Source organism: Alligator mississippiensis, chromosome 6 (assembly GCF_030867095.1).
Source record: "Alligator mississippiensis isolate rAllMis1 chromosome 6, rAllMis1, whole genome shotgun sequence".
In the NCBI taxonomy this organism is placed as follows: domain Eukaryota; kingdom Metazoa; phylum Chordata; order Crocodylia; family Alligatoridae; genus Alligator; species Alligator mississippiensis.
The window spans coordinates 27,930,640-27,952,809 of record NC_081829.1 but is presented as its reverse complement, the minus strand read 5'-3'; the positions used below and the strand labels follow the sequence as shown (position 1 = coordinate 27,952,809).

The window sequence follows — 22,170 nt, the reverse complement described above, 5'->3', positions numbered from 1 at the left end:
ACAGCGTCGCACTGACAGCTTATGTCCATACTGTGGTCAATTATTACCCCCAGGGTCCCTTTCATTCGTGGTGCTAGTCAGTCTTGTGCCACCAAGCCTACAGGGGATTGTTTGTCTCCAGGTGGAGCACTTTACATTTCTTCATGTTGAACTTCATGCAATTCCAATCTGACCAGCCTAACTTCAAGCATGACCACACTTCCCCATAACTTGGCCAGTGAGCTCTTCATCCCCACATCCAAATCATTGATAAAGATGTTAAAAAGCACTGGACCAAACACTGACCCCTGGCCACTTCTTGCGAGGATGACACAGATCCGTTCATTAGAACTCCTCTCTGGGTCCTACCCCACAGCCAGCTTCCTACCCACCTGTCAAGCAGTTATGCCCACAATCCTCCAATTTTCTCATGAGAACATCATGGGATACCAGCTCAAAGGCTTTATTGGAGTCAAGGTCTTGAGTGTTAAAGGATTGCTAAAGAGGAGGAAAAAAGCTTTTTTTGCAGTTAAATTAGGGCACATTTAAAACTCCTGAAGCCTTCTGATATCTAAAGGTGCATTAAAATTGCATTTACATCCTTCCACAAAACTGCCAGTCTGGAATAACAGCTCATACAAACACATGAACATATTTATGAAAGCCATCATCATTACTGACATTCAGGAGACGTTTGAAGGATTGAGAATGAATACTTTAAACACAAAGTACTGACACATGGCAGGACATTGTGGGGAGAACCACTGCATTTCTACAGTCCTTGTATCTTTAAATCTGCCAGAGTGCCACTTTCCAGTAGCCTTTGTATTCTTGGCAGGACAATGTTTATAGTGAAAAAGTAAAATGATATGGTATCAAGTGATTCATGTGAGAGGGACAGTTATAGTGTTTCTTCCAATTTAGAGCACAGCTGATATCCCCAGTCCCCTCCACAACCCCCCCCCCCCCCCCAAACTGTACACACACAAGTAGATCACAGTTCTACAAACAAGCTACTTAGATACATCGATAGTATCCAAGGTAAAAAAAAAAAAAACAAACCACAAAAATTGTGCTTTACTTTTAACTCAGTGCACCCCACCCCACCCACTGAGCCCAGCACATGCTCATTAGACACATTGCGTTAGTTGGACCCAGCTCATCCAATGTCTGTTTAAATCAGACACTTTAGCAGGGCTTTTTTGGTGCTTTTATCTAAAGCTGATTCAGTCAGCTATTAGCTGATTGAATCAGCTTTAGATAAAAAAAAGTGCCAAAAAGCCTTATTGAAGTGCCCGATCTATACAGATGGTTGCAAGGCTGGGTCAAACTAACATGCTACTATGTTAGTTTCCCTGTCCCATGTACAGCATTAGAGAATAAATATTATTGGAAAGGTTGCAAGTGGATGGTTTTATGGCATTTTCTTGTATATTTCCCCCCTCCCCATCATCTTACTGAAGTTACCAGTTGGTTTCTGGGACACTTCTGGCTATTCTTGAAGATAACCATAGCAACAAAGAAATAACCATATAGACAGAGGGCATCCAATCTGTACTGTTATTTTTAGCTTTTAAAGTGTCTTGATGCACTGGATTTTTAGTTACGGCAATCCCTGCAAAAATCTTAAATCATTTTAATGACTGTAATAGGGCTTAAGGATCACCTTTAAGTCCTCAATGTAATTAGGGCAAGACTATCAAATCATATGTCTTTGCAAATCTCCTCAAGCCTGATGGCTTAGGAAGCTGTGATGGCTGGGTGGGAAAGTACCCAGTCCACCTCCTACCAGACTGTTATTTAGGTCTGCTGCTCCTAAAAAGGCTGCCAGGATAGAGGACCTAAAAATTAAATTTTTAGGGTCACCATATTACAAGAGCAAATGCCACTTGCATCTTTAACACCTGGAAAAACAGCTACAAGATGAAAAAGAACCTCGTTAATTAATGTGAAAGTTTGGGCCTGACATTGCTTCACGAACTTCAGACATTACCACCTATAAGCTTCAATACTTGCAACTTAACTATCATTTGGAAACAGTAAAATGTGTTATTTAGATTTATTTCATGTTACAAATAAAGTTTCAGTTTCTGGTCAGCTGACGCTGGTTTCAAACAGAGTAGGAGCTTTGCATAGCCATGAAGCAACTGGATTAAGCAGACTCAACTGCCCAAATGTCTGACTGAAGACGCACTCAATGTGAATACCTAGAGTCATAATATCCAGTTAAGCGTTAAAGGGTAAATTCTAGAGATTGATATAAACACTGCTATATCTCCCTAAACTCTTTAAAACTAAGAGGAATCATGCTGAAAGAGTAGAATGTTTTTGCCCCAAAACCAATTAAGGGCACAATAATTATTCAAGTATACTATGGGATGGAGCTGTCCTGACTCACCTGTCCAGGAATTCCTATTGAGTTGTCTAATTCCTGTCAAACTGAAGTCTGCAACATGTGGGGTCAGGAGGACTGGGTCTGCAACTGCACCACAGAAGCAGGGATGTGCTAGAGGCATTTTATATTTAAGCTAAAATTTACTTGAGCCCTTATCATTAGTACCTTCATTTTTAAAATATCTGAGGCACAAGTATGTGTGTGTAGTCATTTTATTCATAATTTGAGTCGTCTTGGGATACCAAAAGTATTTCTAATTAAGGTGATTTGACAAAGTTGTTGACCTCATTTCAAAACATCCACTAATCCAGTTCTCATTCAATGCCAATATCAAATGTTAAAAGGAACATAAAAACAAACATGCACACAATTGTACAGTTTTCATAAATGTCTATTTCATTATTTGTGGGTAGCGCATTTAACAGTTAAATACATTTAAATATGTTTAAGTGACTGCACTAATGCAGAATTGATAACTAGATGGGTAACCAATTTAACTAGAAACCAGCTAACAAGTAACTGTCTAAATATTTCAAATACAGCTCTTGTTTTAGGTCATCGGGGGGGGGGGGGGGGGGGGGGGGGGGGGGAGACTGCCGGTCACATTGGAAACACATTTTTAAGGCCAAATTCTTCTGATATCCCTTCCCTGCAGCAGTTTCTGCAGACACGTTAAGCCTCCAATTCCAGGCCAAGACCAAGTTTATGGCCTCCGGCATTGATGCTCTTCCCATCTACCAGGGCAGAGAGTGTAAGCTTTACACCTGTAAGAATAAGCAATCATATGTTTAAAACTTGTCATCTGAAACTACCTGCTTTCATGTAACTAGACTATTGATTTTATCTAGTTAGTTAATTACTCCTCAAGCTATCCCTCAATTGAAACAGGAAATATGTACGTTAATTCCATTGAGATTTAAGTTGGTCAAATAAAACTGAACTGGAAAACAGTTCTGGACACTAAAAATTACCTGGGACATAGCAGGCAAAAACCTGCATGCTACTTATTTAAACAGTAGGCAGGCCAAATAATCAAACGTAGGGGTGTACCGATAGAGATTTTTGGGGTGAAACCAATAGCTGATATTTAAGGAGGCATACTGGCCGATACAGATCCAATTTCCGATACAGCTGCCTCCAGCTGGTAAATCAGGGGTGGGGGGGGGGGGGAGGAACGACACGACGACAACAGATCAACACCCCCTGTTGTGAGGGAGAGGGGCTGCCAGGGGTGGGGGGTCCAGAGCCACACCTCATGGGGTGGGGGGGCAGCTCCCACTGCTGCTTGCACCCCAGATGGCATGTGGGGGGGCATCTGCCCCCCCCCGGATCTGCATGGGGCAGGGGAAGCTGCAGCCAGGGTTATTGGGGGGCTGGCCCCAAATTTTGCCACCGCCACCAGCCACACAACACAGCCCCAGCTCAACACCCCAGAAAGAGCTGGGGCTGCGACAGCAGCACTGGGAGCGGAAGCCAGATTTGAGGTGGATGCAGCATCCTCCCAGTGCTGCCGGTGCCTGCTCCAAGAGCCCTGCACAGCCCTGGCTGCAGCCCACTCCACGTAGATCCAGGTGACACACATCCCCCTTGTGCCCTCCCAGGGTACAAGCAGCAGCAGGAGCCGCCTCCCCTTTCCCCCTCCACCCACACGAGCCATATCTCCAGCTCTCCCCCCCCCCACCTGGAAAGTACCTGCCCCTGCCCCCTCCCTCACCATGGGGGGCATTGATCTGCACCCCCATGCCCTTTCCCTTCCCCCCACACCCCCTTCCACCACACTGGACTGAGTATGGAGGAAGCTCGTCATACTGCCAGCTGTGCTCCTTAAGTGCTGTGCTGTGGCTGAGCACAGCACAGGCATTTATCGACTAAATTACTGGCCCCATTGGGTCAATACGAGATACATCCAGTTTTCTTTATAAATCAGTACTGATGCAATATCGGACCAATATATCAGGGCACCTCTAATTAAAAGCTACCTTAACTTTATATTAAGAATATAGTACAACAGCATGTAAAATCAGGGAAAATACTACTTTGGAATTTGGAAATGAAGTGTATAGTCATGTGTGTACCCAGCATACATTTTCTGGACCATCAAGGGTACATCACTCCAACACTACCATTAAACTACTGGGCATTTTCAATTAAGCTAAAACATGTAGGGTACTGTCAAAAGAAATACTCTCAGCATTAAAGTACTAGCTTGTCTTCATTATAGAAGCATTGTATTACTTTGCAAATGTGAAAGCATTTTTTCTGGAAGACAAAGTAAACATTTGCTGCACACAACATACACTACTGTCACAAAAATCAGCTGTTAGCCTTCAGTCATTCTGAAGAGGGAAAATAGAAGCAGTTACATTTAAGTAATCTAGCCTTGCAAAAACAGAACCAAAGTCTATAGTTTTGGATTCCTAGGCATGGCTGGAGCAATGATTCATTCAAAAATATTTACCTGGCCTTAGGGTCTGGGTGTAACCCACTCCAACTAGACTAGCATTGTTCACTTTTGCCTGAAACAAGAGGAAAAGCAGTAATTAAAAAGAAAAGTTCAAGAAATGCTCTCTGATATAATCCTATAAGGCAGAATATTGTCATCCAACACAGTCATCACAGCTTCAGCAAGATGTTTATAGTTTCAGGATTTCTGTACTTACTACCTAAACAGCTTTTATTTCCTTCTAAATTAAACATCACCATTACATTGCATGTGGCTCTAATGCCAGAAGAAATATTTATGAGAGGGTGGCTAAAAATCCTCCTCAGACATGCATCTCTAACAACACTAGTTATCAGAAAATATTTTTTTAGGTCTTCTCTAGGAAGAAACCCAAGCCAATCCTTATGATACTCCTGAAATGGACTGCTTCAGAACAAGCTACAACATGTGATGAAATATCTTTAAAAGAAACTTTATTTGTGCCTCCAATCAAGGAGCAGCAAATTACTGAAGCTCTGCATATATTGTTATACTTATTGCCATAACCTCAAATCAATAGGATGTAGAGTAGTATATTAATCTAAGTTATAATACTTATTCCAGATCACAAGACATAGTTTGAAGGAGGAATTACAAATACAGTAAACTCTCTGATAACCGGCACCTTACAAGCCAGCATGCTCTGTTAACCGGCATGCTGGCTTGTAAGAAAAAGTGAAAGTGGAAGTGCCTACCATGACACTTCCAGTTTCTCCAAGCCCCCAAGGCCTGGGGCAAAGCAGCCTGTGCTGCTGAGCCGCCACAGCACAGGGGCATAACAGGCTGCATGGGGCTATGCGGGGCCCGCCTCCCTGTCCCGCAGGGCCTGCAGGTGGGACGCCCCAGACACAGCGGGAGAAGCAGCAGCCGGGGCCACTCAATTAATCAGCATATTTTGTTATCCGGCATCCCCCATTCCTGGGGGGTGCCAGATAACAGAGCTTTTACTGTACAAGTAACTGACCATTAAGCTATGGAAGATTGAATGAAAAATGGAAGCAGCAGCCAGTATTGAATTCTTATCATGTGAAACTGTTGAAGTTACCCCCAAAAAGTTTAATACATTTGGACTGCTGTTGGTATAACTGCAATACTTCAAGTATCAGTCACAGTAGTTACATACTAAATTACATGCTATGTTCCATTTTACTTGTTAGTACTGACCTGTGAAACATTATTTATGATACAGAGGAGAAAAGAAAAATTAAATTTATTATTAGGTGTGGAGCATTTAAGGAAAATTTACAAGCTGGCCTGCATAGATTGTGATGGAGGTGCTAATGGAGCTGAACCCAAGGAGATACTTACAGAGATAGAAGCAGTAGAATCCAACTGGTATTTAGCTGCAATACCAAAACGAGTGCTGTTGCTGCCTGCTGTCCAAGCTAGATTTACAGCAGTTTCAAGGTTGTCACTCACTTTCTGGTAAATTGAGCCACCAAATTCTGACCCATCATTGCTGCAAAATATTTTCAACTATAAGAATTATGGAAAATAAATCCCCTAGAATTAGGGGGTTTTTTAAGTTTTACTCAACCAAGTCATCTAAAAGACAGGAACAAAATATTCAAAGTTTTCCATTAAAAAAAATGAAAATAGGAGGAGGGCAATATAATGTTAAAAGTTCATGGAAGAGCCAATCTCAAAAAAAAACAAAGCAACCAATATGAACCATTTGAAACAAAGAATACAGAAAAAAAAAAAAATCAAAGGAATAAAACAGCAAGCTAAATTTGTAATGACTGGATACCGAACGTTTTGAAAAGTAGCATCATATCAAGTAACATTGAAGAAATATTTAAAAATAATAAACCTCTCCCCTTTAAAGTACAATGCCAATTTCAAATCTTTTAATTAATTTTGCAAGCAATTTACTATAGACCTGAATACTGCTATTTGAACTCGCTTTTATTTTCTTAACTCCACTCCCTCTCAATCCCTTCCTTTTTACAAGGCTAAGATAGGGAACAAATTTGTATTAAGAGGGCATAACATGCAAAATGGCTTCCTAATGCAGCACATAAGTGGAATCACATATATTTGTTACTACACTAACAAATGACATGCACAATCATTTAGACTGCAATTTAATAAGGCGTCTTCAAACAATCATTAGAGGCTGGACAAGGACTTCTAAATAGAAAAAAAAAAATCAACAGAATAAGTAAACTAATTACTTTGCCACATAATGGTAAGTTTGTTAAGTCTGAGTGCTTTGAATAGCCGAGAACGAAGAGAGACTTTTCAATTACAGCAAGAATTAAGACACATTGATAAAGCATATTTAAACTATGTAATGGGCTCACACCTATTTCTGGTAGGGGTGCAGGTTTGTCATAACAGTACAATTCTCTCCACCTTACTGCAGACAACAGTCTACTTGGTAAAGACTACTGAAATACTGTATTTCGATTTTTACGGCTCTGTAAAAGTGCTGCACACTTGAATCTGACATTACTTTATACGAACACCACAAAAATCCTAGTTAAGCCAAAGGCATGGAAATGGCTAAAGATAATGTTAAGAAGTCTCAGCTGTTATCCAAAAAGTGACATACTGGTTAACTGAGCAAGAAGTTCTTTTCCAGACTCTTCATAAACATTGCACAAACTATAGCCATTCATTCAATATGACATATCTTGTCTTCCCAAACAGCCTTAAAAACCCCCCAATTACTCACACATTAGTGTGCAGCTGGAAGTCTCCAGTCTTGTAACCCACAGAGAAATTATTCCTTGTTAACTTTGATTTGGCACTATCAAAAGTCATCTGATAGCCAGCAAGCCAACCTTCATAACCAAAAACAGCTGAACCATGGATCGCAGGTCCAGCAAAATCAAAGTCAACATCACAACCCAGGTTTACACATTCACGTTTATAAGATGATTTAATTTTGCCACTTTTCTTTCTGGGAAAATAAAATAAAAAAGTTACTTTACAAAAGCTTAATTCTTCATCCAAGAAGTTCAAAATTAGATCTCTACTAACCTGCAGTGGGTACACAAAAGCCAAAGTATAAGAGTTGTCAAGAATGGAGAAAGACATAACTGACCAGTCAAGAAAGCAGAAATATAAATAACGCATAAAAAAGGTTTTTAAGGAAATAAATATTACACATTTAGGCCGCTAACAATTATGAGAAAAAAAAACCCGAACAAAAAACTCAAGAAAACTCCCATAATTTACCAGAAGCAGCAGTGTGTTACTTCAACCCAGCACTGTAATGCCCAAGTAGACTGAGTGTTTCAATGGGGTTTTTTGGCGCTTTTACCTAGCTGATTCAATTAGCTATTATATAAAAAGCACAAAAAAAACCCACCGAAGCACCTGATTTATACAGACGTTGGGCAAGCTGGGCCCAACTAATGTGCTGCTTCTTCTGGGCATGTGGTGTGCTCAGCACAGGAACGTGCCGAGTTTAAAGTGCTACTTTTTGTGGGGGGTTTTACATCTTGAATGACTTAAAAATGTACGCCTCTGCCTCCCTATGCCCCCCAACTTCTCTCCATGACAATTCTCCATATCTAAGCAACCAAGTCATATTTAATTATTTGAAAAAAAAAAAAAAAAAAGTGGGTTGATCCAAGCAACAATCTTTTTATTTTTCCATAGAAATTTACCCAATAATTAACCCTGCAAGTAATGTTAGTATTTCCTTAATTATGCCAAAAATGGTACTGTAAGAAAACAAATAAAAGTGAAACTCTTACCCCGTGTTTGGTGAAAAGGTTGTGTCAAAAGTCAGTTTCAAACCTTTGGCAATCTATTTTGGAAAACAAAACAAGCCAAACAACTTATCAATTTAAATCTACTGTTTAGATGACAGTCTACTTATAGTTAATTTTTGTTTTCTATTACCTGGTCTTCAATAGCAATTTCTGTTCCCAGAGTGTTATCTGTGTTCCATTTTTCTGTGAAAGTCAGACCATACTCAGCCCATTTGTATTTGGTCTCCAAGCTCCCATTCACCTTTCCAGTGTCTGTGTTCGATGACCCAGATGTTGTGAATTCCTGACAAAAAAAGTAAAGATGGTTCATGGGCTGCACATACCATTTAGTCACACACAAGAAACAGGGTTGAACAACATCTTATTTAGTTTGGAGAGAATTTTAAAAAGTGAACACTGCGCAATTGTAAAGCAGCTCTGTCCTGTGTGACAAGTTTAATTTATGTTAACATGCAATATCCCACTGAATGTCTGGAAGAACCCAACACTTTGTACCTATTCATAAAAATGCAGACAAGGTAGCAATTACACTATTCAGCAGCTCAATTATATATTTCCTACTTCCTGCTATATATAACGCTGAAGAAATTTATTTCAAAGTTAATTTTTTATCCTGAAAAGGAAGGGAAATTAAGTGTTTCAAATACAGAGGGGAGTTTGTTGCTTAACATTAGTAAGATTAATATCACAGATTTGGGCCTGGCAGAAAGCTTCCTACACAGCTCTGGCAGCATGTCGCAATCCTGAATCTTGCTATTCTAGCCTTTCTTCTCCAAAGATAGATTGTCACTCTATAACTGTGAGATGGCTCCAAATATGTACCTTAAATAGAGCAATATTATTTTATAATCATTACCCAGACTGGACCTCAACTTTGGTGCTAAGCAAAAATTAGAACAGCAGCCTTACTGTTCCAGCTACGCATTTAAATAGTCACATAAGAGAATACATACTCCCAAGCAAAAAAATATTAAGCTTAGGGACACGACAAATTTGTTAGATTTATAATGCCACCCTTTGCAAAAAAGATGCTCTGGGTAGCTAGCTGTAACATTAACTACTAATATTTAGCAGATTTCATTCACAAATGTGATTAAGGCTCTGAATGCAAGAAAGAAACCATACCAACCTATCCTCATTAGTTTAACAAAATTCCAATAGAAAAAACTTTATACAGAAAATCAATCCACAATGTTAATATACCAACTCTCAATTAGCTCAGACCTAATATCCCACCCCCCGCCTCCTAGAATTGGTGGCTAATTATAACATGCCTTTCATATACTACTGCTAAGGAGGACAGTTGTTTTATTAGTAAAGCATATCTAAACAATTATTCCTGGAGTACTAAACCCACCTCATCACACACTGAAGAAAATACTTAGTTATTACAGTAAATACAGTAATATGCCAATATTGCTAAGAACGTTCTCAGGGGCTGGAGAGGGAGAGGGGGTATGTAGTAGAGGAACAGGGCAGACATACCAACTGCAGTTCATCCTTTCTAAAGGCGTGAGAATTTTTATAGGAAGCACAAACAACCACATTTGATCTCAGTCAAAATGAACTACCTAGGGCCAAAGTATTTACTTGAAGTACACTAGTGAACCACTAGATGTCTGCATGCTCCCAAGTTTCAAACGGTATAATCCAGTGGTGGCCAATTATTTGGGCTGGAGGACCACTTGAAGAGTTTTGCCAAGCTCTTGGGCTAAGTATAGACAAGCAGTTATGTTATTAAAATTTACTACTGAAGACTCAGCCTTAGTAAGATTTGAAGGTTGGCCTTTTTCAGCATTACAAAACACTCATGTAACAATCTGAGCCATCGCTCAACTGCCACATGCTAATTTTAAAAAAGAAAACCAAACACCATACATCTTGGAGTGGTATAATGCTAATCCATTTTTCTGCTGCCAAGGCAAAGTGAACACATTGGATACACCAGTGGTGCTCACAGGTTTGGACCTGTGGACCAGAAGCATGGTACAGGGCTGCTCCCCCAGCCAGGATGGAGCCCCACACATGCTCAATTTAGTGTTCAGGATCACACCCACAGGACTCCCCAAAAAGATCCATGGGGAACCCTATAGGCCAAATGAGTGGTGGAAACTGCATCTGGCTCATGGGCTGGAGGTTAAGCATCCCTGGGCTAGACAGATGAAGCTTTACTCTGCACACAGAACAGGAATCTATGGACACCAAGAATTATCCAATGGAAGCAAATTACGATTTCTGTGGGTGCATCTACACTTAACTGCAGAGTTGACCAATTAGCTCTGTGGTAAAGCATCACCATCTACATGTGTGCCAATATTAGGGCGCATTAAATTAATTACCTCTGCTGTAAGATAGTACTGCTAGGAACAGTACTAGCTTATAGTGGAGTTATTTTACTGCACTGCAATACACATGTGGATGGTGACCTGGAAAGCTAGGGCAGAGCAGTCCTGGGCTGGCAGCAGGCTCAGAGGGGAGAGGCAGCGGGTCAGCCATACAGCTCCGCAGTTTCAGGGCACATGCCCCAGCCAGCCTCTCTGCCACCCCATGCCACCACCTGAAACCCAGGGTTGACCCCCCCCCCCCCCCCCCCCCCGAGTCTGCTGCTGGGCCAGAGACTGCTCCATCCCAGCTCAAAATGTTGCTGTCCTGGGCACGTGTGAAGATACCGCACCCGGGAGCAGGTACTCTGGAACAAACTGATGCAGAGTTTACATTGCCTGAACTGCATGTGTAGATTCACCCTGTATGTTCTTTAAAGAACAGATCTGCTATTCACTCATTTCTGTGTCCCCTGCACCCATATAGAATAAATGATTTGGTATCTACAAAGTTGCTAAGCAGGGCATACACCTGAACTACAGCATGTTAGCAAACACTGCAATGCTGCTGTTACATTCAAAGTTACAAACCTATATGGATTACTACAGCATAATGTGCCAACTGTTATCAAAGTATTTGGCACCTACCAAACAGCATCTAAAAAAAGCTGTCCTTTTATAAGGAGGAAAGTGTTCCCACAGACTTAGAGCACAATCAAAAATACAACTGTATGCAAGACTTACCACTCCACTTGCAGACTTTGTTTTCACATCCAGTTTCACAAGTCCAAATCCTTAACAAGGAGAGGCTGAAGTTACTACAACATGTTATAAACAAATACTCAAATAAATATTTTAAGCTCCCTCTTCTGCCCCCCTTTATTCTACACGGATAACTCCTACAAAACAGTTGGCTACTCTATCTAAAGGATAATCATTCTTCCCTTTCCCTTCAAGCAGCTGCAACTATGCCGAGCCAACTTTGGCCCTGAAAGTAAAGCAGCATTTTTTTTTCCAGCTTTCTGCTGCTATCAATAAAAAATTCAAATGGCATTCTGTTTGCAGAATCTATGTTGAGCACCAACTAAAATGAAATCAATCATACTCTTTCATAGCTCTCAACTCTGCAGGACTAAGATAGGCAAAAAAGTTTCATGCAATCACTAAAACCAGGAAATAATTCTGAATTATTACAAGAGGGAGATTTATTCAAGTGCCTTTTTCAGTGTCAGCTTCCTGATAATAAAGTTGCTTTATCTTACACTAAGCAAGTGTAAGATAAGCAAGGCTGCCTCTTACAACAGTGGCAGCCTGAGAATTACACAGGCAATCCCTCCCACCAAGCCTCCACATTAGGACAAATAAGTATGATTTTGTCAGTTTGAGACCTAGAAGTTACCATTCTTCATCTTTGCCACCATAAAGATGCATCACACATATGGATGAATGCAACTTAAACTGTATTGTGTCTAAGTAATTATTTCCCATGTTATTACATCTGCATAAGCCTTAAAAACAATTTCCTAAATTTTATGTTATTACTTTTAAAGATCCAATAGAGCTATTACTTCCAGTGTACTCTGTGCTGCAGCTCCTACACCACTGGTTCCCAACCTTGGGGTGTGACCCAAATAAGGGTTGCAGGGGGGTCATCAGTAGGGTTGCAAAGGGCCTGCACACACACATGCACTCGCACAAACGGCCCAGGAGCGGTGGGTGGGCAGGGGAGGGCCACTGCACACAGAGGGGACAATGGCAGCTCCCCCGCACCGGAGGTGCCACCAGTGCCACACTCCACTCCCAGAAGCCCCTGCAGTAGGTTAGGAGGTCCTGTTGGTGGCCATTTTAGGGTTGCAGCAAAAAAAGGCTGAGAACAACTATCCTAGAGGCTAGGGGCTGAAGCACAAAGTACAAATATATAGTCACAAACAGACAATCTCTACCTTTATGAACTTGAGTCTCTATTGAGATGACTAACTGTGAGAAAAGCAGAAGACTGCCAACTCAAACACAGAGAGATTACAACCCTAATTCTATACTGTACTCTGGTGGACATCTGCTCATGTAGAGCTCTAGCAAAGTTAGTGATACTCCATGAGGTTCCAGGCAGCTGCCAGCAGAGTGCTTGGGAGAACTGTGGATTAAGCAGATCCCCAAAAATCACACAGATCTTCTGTTTGAAGGAGGTACTCTTATTATAAGCTTACATAGTTATAACAGCACAGTGGTCAAGTTAGTCAGTATGCAAGAGCTTTTATCTTGGTACAGTTAGTAGTTTAGGTACCCGTACTACAAAGCTATACCAGCATAAGGCCCTTTGTATGTACACTTATGGTTTATAATGGTTTATCAGTAAATAAAATGTACATCTATGCCAATTAAACTGTCAAGTTTAGATCAGAGCAGAGTTGCGTTCTGAATGCAGAATCTGGAGTTCCAGTCCAGCATCTGCACCATAAGGCTCTGCTTCTTTCCCACAGAATTCCTGTAAATTTTTCCTGCTTCCTTGATATGTACTTATGTTTCTTTCTATTTTTTTTCTATTCCCATCCCTTGACCAAGCACAACCAATTATTTGTGTATATATATTGCTTTGGTATTGGTGGCCACATATTTAAAATGCTCTCCCTACCCCCAAGCTGGTTTCACTGTATGCAGGTGTATAAAAGCATGTCAGAAGATCTGCAGAGTATAAAACTTAGCACTTCCATTTTAGAAAAATGCAAGTTCATATTGCTTATCATAAAAATCATTATTCCTACCATATCCTTTATTAAAGATATCTCTGGCAGATTTGCCAAGGTCTGCATAGGATGGAGGGATCGCCATTGGAGCTGGAAAGATAATAGGCTAATTAGTATGTATTCATTTATCACAAAAGAACAAGCTATACTCAAACTCCTTTTAAGATTTTTTGGTCTTAATAGGTCATATATGGACTTGAGAGAGACGTTATTAAACTAAAACAGTAACTAGTTATAGTGCCCTGCAATATACCCACAGATTTAACAGAAAAAACAGATTTAACTCTGAGTTAGATGTTTCTGTTCCAAATTAAGAGATTGGAAGTTAGCAAGAGCTGGGATTTCACTTAAGAAATACATGCAGGATTGTTTATTTAGCTGTCATCTCCACTTGAAAGTCTGTTTAAAAGCCAAGTCAAGGGGAAGATTTAAAAAAAATTTACCAGGTTTTTAAAGTCCATAACCATTTTACTAAACATTATGGAAATCCTCAAGAATCCCAATAGCTGCTCCAAAGGAAAGAATACCTAACAGCCAGCAGCAACTACTTGAACTGCATGATATTTGTGTACATCCAATTTAAAAATTATTGGACAACTTGTCTTGTTGCCTGGTGATCAGTGCATTTCAGTGCTAAAGAAAAGAAAAGATGGGTTCTTTTTTGTGACCCTGTTATCTCACTACCTTTTGCTGGGACTCATTAGGAGCATTAAAGAAAAACTTACTGAAGAAGTAACAGAAATAAAGCTGATGGGAGTCCAAATACAGTAGTCTAAAAGCAAAGAGTCAGATGAAGGCTTTTCCTGGATACTGTAAAACAGTTTAATGGCCAGCAAGCTTAATGTGGGGAAGATCAGATAAGAGAAGCAAACCAAGAGCATTTAGCAGGTCTGTTCTCAGGCTGAGCTTTTGACAGCTTTAGTGTAGCAGAAGAGCTGTCAGGTTACGCGATATTTTAGAGCCGTTACTATTCAACTCTTTCTTTCTAGCCACCCACACCCATCCAAATATTCATGTTGGTCTTCAAGGTTATCTTTCACCGTACAGAAGTTCACAAGGCAATACTATTGTTCCATCATTTAATGGTAATTTTCCCCCCAAAACAAGGGAAACGATACAGTAGAACAAATTAGAAAAGTACTGTCATCTTCTCCCCCCCGAAAAAAATAAAAATTAAAACAACAACACACTCATCCTTCAGCAGCAGGTAAAGTTTAGAAAAAATATGTTTTTAAAATTGAGAATGAAGCTTTGAGGAGGAACTACTTAGTCTGGCCACATGGAAATCCTAGACACTGCCCGCCCCCCAGGTCGGTGGGGCACGGCGGTGTGCAGGGCAGGCAGTGGTGCCTGCCTGCTCACTTGCAAGGTGGTCTGCACTAGCCCACTCCTGGCCAGACTGCACCCCATGTCCCCAGGACGCCCATTATAATTCTCAACAGGTGGCCGAGACCAGCCTCTGAAATCCAGGGCTGTTCTGGCTAAACAGGGACAGACAGTCACCCTACTATAATGGCACCACTGCTTGAATGTATTACCTGCCTGTTTTTGCATTTAAAAAAAATAATAGTAAAAAAGAATGTTCTTGCACACACATTTTAAGAATCTAGATTCAATGTCTCCGTTTTATTACGTAGATGAGGGTACTATACTACCATTTCAGGTGGTAAGCCTAACCGAGATGAACAGAACAGTTTGAACCTCATTTAAAAAGTTCCTGTCGAAAACCATAAAAACCAGGGGAAGCCATTCTTATACAACCTGTGGACTTCAAGTCCGTGAGGGCCTTAAATCACTGGGGAATTGAAGCAAAGTTTCAGGTACTCACTTTTTAAAAACCTTATAAGCACTGGGGAACTGACTGGAACAGCCATTCCAGACCCAGCCCCTCAGGGCATTATCCTGGAATAATTCTGACAGTGAGCTCTTCCCCACCACCCGCCAAAAAGGAAAACTTCAAAGAGGTTGGTACTGTAAAGAAATAATTTTCTTAGTGTACATACAAATCTCACATTTGGGAACAAATGCTTTAAAGCTAAACATTTTCTATGACATTTATTCATTTGTAAAGTGTACTGGCACCCATCTTATTATTTGAAGGAAGTAAAACTCCAATATTATTTTAACAGGCCCACTTACAGCCTTTACTGGCTAGCTTAAGGCAGATATTACTAGTTCAATTTTATAAACTAAAACAAGCTCTTTCTTTCTGTAAAGTAGCTAGATGCCTTGTTGTAGAGACAAACAAATCCATCTCTGCAGGATTGGCTGCTACCTGCACTTAAAACAAAAACTAAAAGTAACATCCACAGGTTAAGTAGCAGACATTTTACAGAAAAACATTTTAAGAGCTAGCTCAAAACTGCTGTGATTAAAGACTTTAAAATGGTTGCACTGAATGAGCTATACTAAGTGGAAAGGCAGTTGCTAATTTCTACCCTAATGCTCACTGTGCAACCAGATTTACAATGGCAGATCTTGTTAGTGGTTATTTTAAGAGTTCACATCAACACTTTCAATTTCTATGCCACGTTTTTCTTCCTAAGAAATGTGCCTTAATTCAAAAGCAGAGATTCTACGGAGAACTACTTCCAATTTCAGTTTTGTAGCAGCCTGTAGCATCAAAACACTGGCAATTAACTTATGGGGGTCCTTTTTCTGTGGGACCCTCTAGATTCAGACACACAATTTCATATTATGGCAGCAACAGATGTATGCTAAATAACAGCTGTGCTAATGAATGAGTAAACTGACAAACAGCTTATAAGAGTTTGTAACCTATGAAGTTTTATGAATGTGACAGTACTAATTAATTACTGTTGTTAGTAATTTGTATATTCACCCAAATTACATTTGTTATATGTCGGCTGCCTGCATATGTATACCATCAAAAAGGCTGTTTATCTTTTCATTAAAATGTAATTCTTCTATTACATTTCACATGAGTAGCATGGATTTTAAGCATACTTGTATCTTAGAAATGCATCACTTGGGAATTTGAAGAGAGTAAGCAATTGCCTCTCTCAATCTTATTTCAGTTTTTAAGAACAAGAAAAGGATTTGATGCAAATAATAGCTCCACCCTAATCTGGACTTCCACCTATCCTTTTTTCTTGTAAAATCCTAGAATCATCCAATCACATTTACGGTTCTCAAAAACCCCAAACAAGAGATCTCCTACCAAAAGGGAAAGTCAGTTTGCTAAATACCAGGGAAGACAATGCAATTAATGCTATTAGTATTATTGCATCACAGCTTTCCCTCAAGGTAATGTTTCAACTGGTTCACACCCTGAGATGAAAGGAGCTGTAAGAAACCGTTCAAGGATATTTGGTGTGACTCCAGGACATTGAAAATCCGGAAGAGAAAAAAAAAAAAAAAAATGTATGAAGAGCACATGTAATTAAAACTTTATACATACAGACACAGATGTTCGTAATCAAGTTACTTACAAGTATAAAGCTTTAACTGCATCTATCCTGTGTGTATGTGTGCACATATATATTAGAAATATAGAATCATAGAAAAAAAGTAGGGACCTCGAGAGGTCATCTAGTCCAACCAATTTTAGATTATATATGCATTTCATATCTCAATATATACATTTTTGTATATATTGAGATAACGGCACGTTTTATAAACTAATATGTATGTGTATATACACATACATAAAATACCCCATTATCTATATACATATATAATCGAGTATATGTAGTCTAGTAGCTAAGCAGACATCTCTCGGAGGGGCGCAGAGGCCGGGTGTGTGCCAGGCCCCACACGGGGTGACCTGGCCCCTCAGGCTGGTCCGGAGCTGCTCTAGCCCTTGGCGCTGACCCCGCTTATCCCAGCACGTTACTGTCGCTGCGGCTCTGTCCCTACTTACGTCGCGGAGGCGGGCATGCCGGAGTGTAAGTCATAGCTAGGCCGAGCTAAAGGATCTACGAGAGGGGAGAAAACCAAGACGCAGAGGTGAGCTGGGTCGGGCCCGCGGGAGGGAAGGGGCAACCCAGCTGCGCCCCTGCCTCTGCCTCTGCCCCGCGGGAAGACCCGGCCGGGCCCGCTCCCGGGCGGCGGCAAGGTGAATTCCTCGACGCGGCCATCTTAGGGCACCGGCCCGGCCCGGCCCGCCCCGCCCGGCGCGGGGCAGCAGCCGCCCGGGGAGCGGGGCCAGGCTTCGGCCGGCGCTGAGGTGGGGGCCCACCGCGCCCGCCCCTCCGCCGGGTCCCTCCAGGCCAAGCGCCGCCCCCCGCCCGCGGGAGGCCGAGGCCCGGGCCGTCACCTGGGCGCAGAGCTGGCGCGGGAGCGGGGCCGAAGCGGCGGGGCCGGGCTGGCTGCGGCCGCTCGTGCTGGAGGGCGAAGTGAAGGAGACACCGATCCGCCCGCCGCCGCGGAGGACCCCAACGAGCCGGGGCCGCCCAGCTCGCCGCCTGCTCCGCCGCCGCACCCGGCCCCTGCTGTCCCGCCTCGAGGGCGGGCCCCGCTTCTTACAGAGACGCCTCGTCCCAGTGGGGGTGCGCGGGGCTCAGGGCTGGGGGGAGGCGGTCTCCCGGCAGGCACTGAGCAGGGCAGCCCCGGGCAGGCATGGGGTCCTTCAGGCCCCGCCGCGGGAGGGGCGGGGCTTAGAGGGACCAGAGGGAGAGGGGCGGGGCTCAGAGGGAGGCGCGTGGGCTGGCTGGGCTGTTCGGAGGAAGCGCGTTCCCCTTTCCGCGCACGCGCGGTAGGAGGTACTCTTTTGTGTGGGTGGATGGAGATGTCCTTGTGTGCACTAACGCGCGGGCTCTCCAGAATAGGCAGCGGAAAGTGAAGTCAAGCAGGCCTCCTGCCCACGGGGAAAGATCTCTGCCCTTCGAGCCTTAAATGAAGATAAGCAAGCGCCCATCGGCACCGGGCCTAAAACATTACCCAAATGATGGCCCTGTCCCCTCACGGGGAGTCAAAGGTCGGGGAAGGGCAGAAGGGGGTGAAACAAAATAAACCCAGGACTTCTTGGTTTTGCTTTAAAATCTGGTCATTGCATTTATTTTTAGGCATACACAGAGAAGTCAGGCTGCACCTAGGAGCAACAGGAAGGAGCTGTAGGGAGCTAAACCAGAGATCACTAATAAACATGTAGTTTAAGGATTACAAGCTTGCCTCTGGCCTGTCTTACTGCCACCCTCCTTCTCACCATCCCTACTGCACAGTTCTCCCTCGCCTCCAGCACCAAAAGCCTTCTGTGTTAACTGTGTTAACCCTTACACCTCGCTAGCACCACGCTCTGGATGCCCTCCTACGCTGTCCTGATTTCCCACCATGAAAAGTGGGTGCCCTGATACTGCTAGTGCACTTACACATCATGTAAGGCAGATGTCCTCAGTCTTTTCTGGAATGTGTATATATTCTGGCTAGGATTCTTCGCTTACAAGTTTTAGTCCTAAATTACCATAAACTGTTAAAGAAAATCAGGATGCTGACAAAACAAAAAACTTTTTGCAGCGATTCTCTGATGGCTGAGGAGATCCCTTGTGGAAAATAGCTAGACGGAGTATCACACGACTGTTCTGCAGCAGTCAGTGTAGTGCAACGTGCCTTATGACACTCCTTACAGCTGAAATCATTGAGTCACTAGTGCAATAGTGGGCCAAAGAGCAGTTTGGCAGTAGGGTATGAAGTATTCAGCACCCATAAAGTGGCATGCAAAGACATGCCTCAATGCAGTTTCCCCTTCCAACAGAAATGCTTTCACCCCCCAAGCCCCCACAGATTAGTACATTTAGACACAGAAGATAAGTATTGTATAGCAGAAGTTAGGCGAATTCCTCATGAGAGAACATACAAAAAGAGGGAACGGAAATTGGGATGAAAAGGGAATGAGAAAAATCAGTATGCTTTAGTACTGGTTGGACTATACATTAGAAATAGGGGTCTTATTAAAGTAAAATACTGATTGTTGCCTATAACAGTCCATTGTTCAAAGCCATTATTCATTCAGAATATATTTATATAAAATGGACAATGTACCTTCCCGAATTCAGAACTTAAAACTTTAGTTATGTTTTGGCATCATTTTAAGGAATCTAAAAATACAAGTAATTACCGCCCCACCCTTATGGAACAATAATGAATCATCTGGCTTACTAGATGTTATATACACTGTATCTGAAGAAAGAACGCACACACTCCCTTGTATCAACATGCTAGCATAAAGAGATCAAAACCCTTCAACCACCCCTCATTGCCTAAATCTCCAAGAGAAGGGGATGGTCACTGGAGCTACAGTGGTGATATGCCATGAAAGGAAAAAGTACATAAGTAGGTAGCCCTCTCAGAGTTTGGCTAGTTCTGATACCATCATTCTGTAAATACTCACCAATGTGTATACGGTCTTACTTTTGCCTCAACTATCTTTACCATTCACACATTTCCTACAGCCTGTATTTCTTAGTCAGCACCACTTTACATACACACACTGCAAGTCTTTGTCAGGGTGCACAAGGCTGCTGTCAGTGAAACCTGCCTGGGTTTGGTGGAAAAAGTGATCACAGAAGCCACATTGTAAAGTTGATATGAAAATTTACTAGCTTAGTCATAAGGTCTGCATATCCATCATGCTAAGCATGTAAAACGAAGCTGGAGTTAAAGTTGAATACAAATATAATAAATTAACAATAAAGCACTAATTCAAACTTGCATTTATCAATAATCAAGACAATCCAAAGGCAAGAAAAAAACCCCACCCCAGACACCTAAAAAACCCCACAGAGCTGTGTGGTTAAGATGGATCGCAACAGATGATCTGTGTTAAGAGCTTGTCAACCACCTCAGCTGCATCAAGTTAGCTACAGATAAAAAAATTAAACCAATTTAGTTAAACTGGTGCAAGAGAATTTATTTAAACCAGACTTCTTCACTTTAATTTAACCCAATTGGGAACAGATTTAAGATAAACATTTAAAAAAAAAAAATAAGCGTCTATTCAGGTGTTTGTACCAGTTAATTTGAACTGGTGCCAATGCAGATGTTGCCAGCCCTTCACAATAACAGCAGCAGATTTTTAAAATGTTGTAGGTCATCAGAGTTTTGGGAGTAGGAAAGAGAAGGATTCAAGGAACAGAGTGGCTGCAGGAAGGCCTAGAGCTCTGAAATTCTGCATCCTGTCTGAACTGAGGGAAGTCTCTGTGCCATTAGTTTTATAGACATTAGGGCTGGAAGGGACCCCGTGAAATCATCGGGTCCAGCCCCCACCCAAAGGGCAGGAAGTCAGCTGGGGTCAGATCATCCCAGCAAGATAAGCATCCAAGTATTTCTTGAAGGTATCCAGAGTAGGTGCTTGCACCACTTCTAGGGGAAATCTATTAGTTCTGGAGAATCACTTTGGCTCTGTAGTAAGTACTAATACTGCTGCTTACTGTAAATTTTGCTTGCTTCTTTTGTATAAGTATGGGCATGATCCATTCTAATTGATCCTATTGTAGCAAAAAGAATGAGAAAATAAGAAACTTCAGAGAAGAAGCTAATAGCCAACTGGGGACACACATACTTACTTTTTCTCTTGTGTTGTTTTTTTTTTTTACTTAACGACCGATTCTTTTCCTTCTTCTTTTTCCTTTCTAGTGAGATCTCCATATCCCTTAACATTCTTCCCTATAGCTTAGAGAACAAGCATAGTAAGTACTGCTGTGCTGCAGCTCTATAAAACTCTAGGGATTCTAAGCTGTCTACATTGGTAAGACCTTGCCCCTTGTAGGAGGAGCTATTTTAAGGCCTTTTTGAAGAGGAAGGACACTCTGAGTCTTCTGCTTTTAAAGGGATCAAGATTTTCTGATAACAAAATATAAGAGCTTTCAAATAACTACATGTAAATATATAAATGCAAATAGAACTCTCTTGTCAAAACTGAGCCTGGTTCAGAGAAGCCCAGGTTCCCTAATTCACTGAAGCAGAATAATGGAATTTGCTATAAGAAATGTGTGCAATGGCTTGCACCTGTGAGACCAGTCAGCAAACAGAAGGAGTACTTCTCACTCCTGCTGTACTATTGGGAATTTCCCTCTCTTACTTCTGTTTGAACTGCATACATACTAGCCATGTTCAGTTCTTTATTAAAAAGTAATTAATTAAGCTTCATATTGCCTTCTTGAGATATTACCCCCATTTTTCAGACAAAAAAACTGAAGAGAAGAATTTCAGATCTCTAGGTTCTCAAGCCTGTGTTTTAACCATGCCTTTTGGTACTACTTTGTCTAATACAACTTTCTGTATATATGGATACTACACATCTGTTTTCAGTGCCTACACCCCGCCCCCTCTCCACATGGGGTAAGAACTGGGTATATGTTAGATATGCTAATGAATTTAGCTGGTTGCAACTACCATTAAGGCAAATATGCCATAAGATGTCTCCCAAATAATATAGGAGAAATAATAGAATATATGGCATGATTAACTGTTGGGACTTGATATTTGTAATGTACAGGCTATATGTTGAAGGCTCATATGAGTAGGAAGTAGCCATGCAGGACTTCTGAAACGATGAGTGTAA

At 41.7% G+C, this 22,170-nt stretch overlaps 1 protein-coding gene and 1 long non-coding RNA gene across 2 annotated transcripts; one reads left to right on the top strand and one right to left on the bottom strand.

The window, feature by feature from the left end:
* Positions 1-2,941: 2,941 nt before the first annotated feature.
* Positions 2,942-21,269, bottom strand: VDAC2 (voltage dependent anion channel 2). Its single transcript, XM_059729750.1, has 9 exons — positions 21,173-21,269; positions 13,668-13,739; positions 11,650-11,699; positions 8,715-8,867; positions 8,567-8,619; positions 7,537-7,764; positions 6,165-6,315; positions 4,833-4,890; positions 2,942-3,138 (listed from the first exon to the last, which is right to left on the bottom strand). Exons 1-9 carry the CDS (start codon positions 21,264-21,266, stop codon positions 3,047-3,049), a joined length of 951 nt encoding a protein of 316 aa, XP_059585733.1. The 5' UTR covers positions 21,267-21,269; the 3' UTR covers positions 2,942-3,046.
* Positions 17,384-18,776, top strand: LOC109285617 (uncharacterized). Its single transcript, XR_002093420.2, has 3 exons — positions 17,384-18,160; positions 18,435-18,588; positions 18,677-18,776. It is a non-coding gene; the product is annotated as an uncharacterized LOC109285617 (long non-coding RNA).
* Positions 21,270-22,170: the final 901 nt, after the last annotated feature.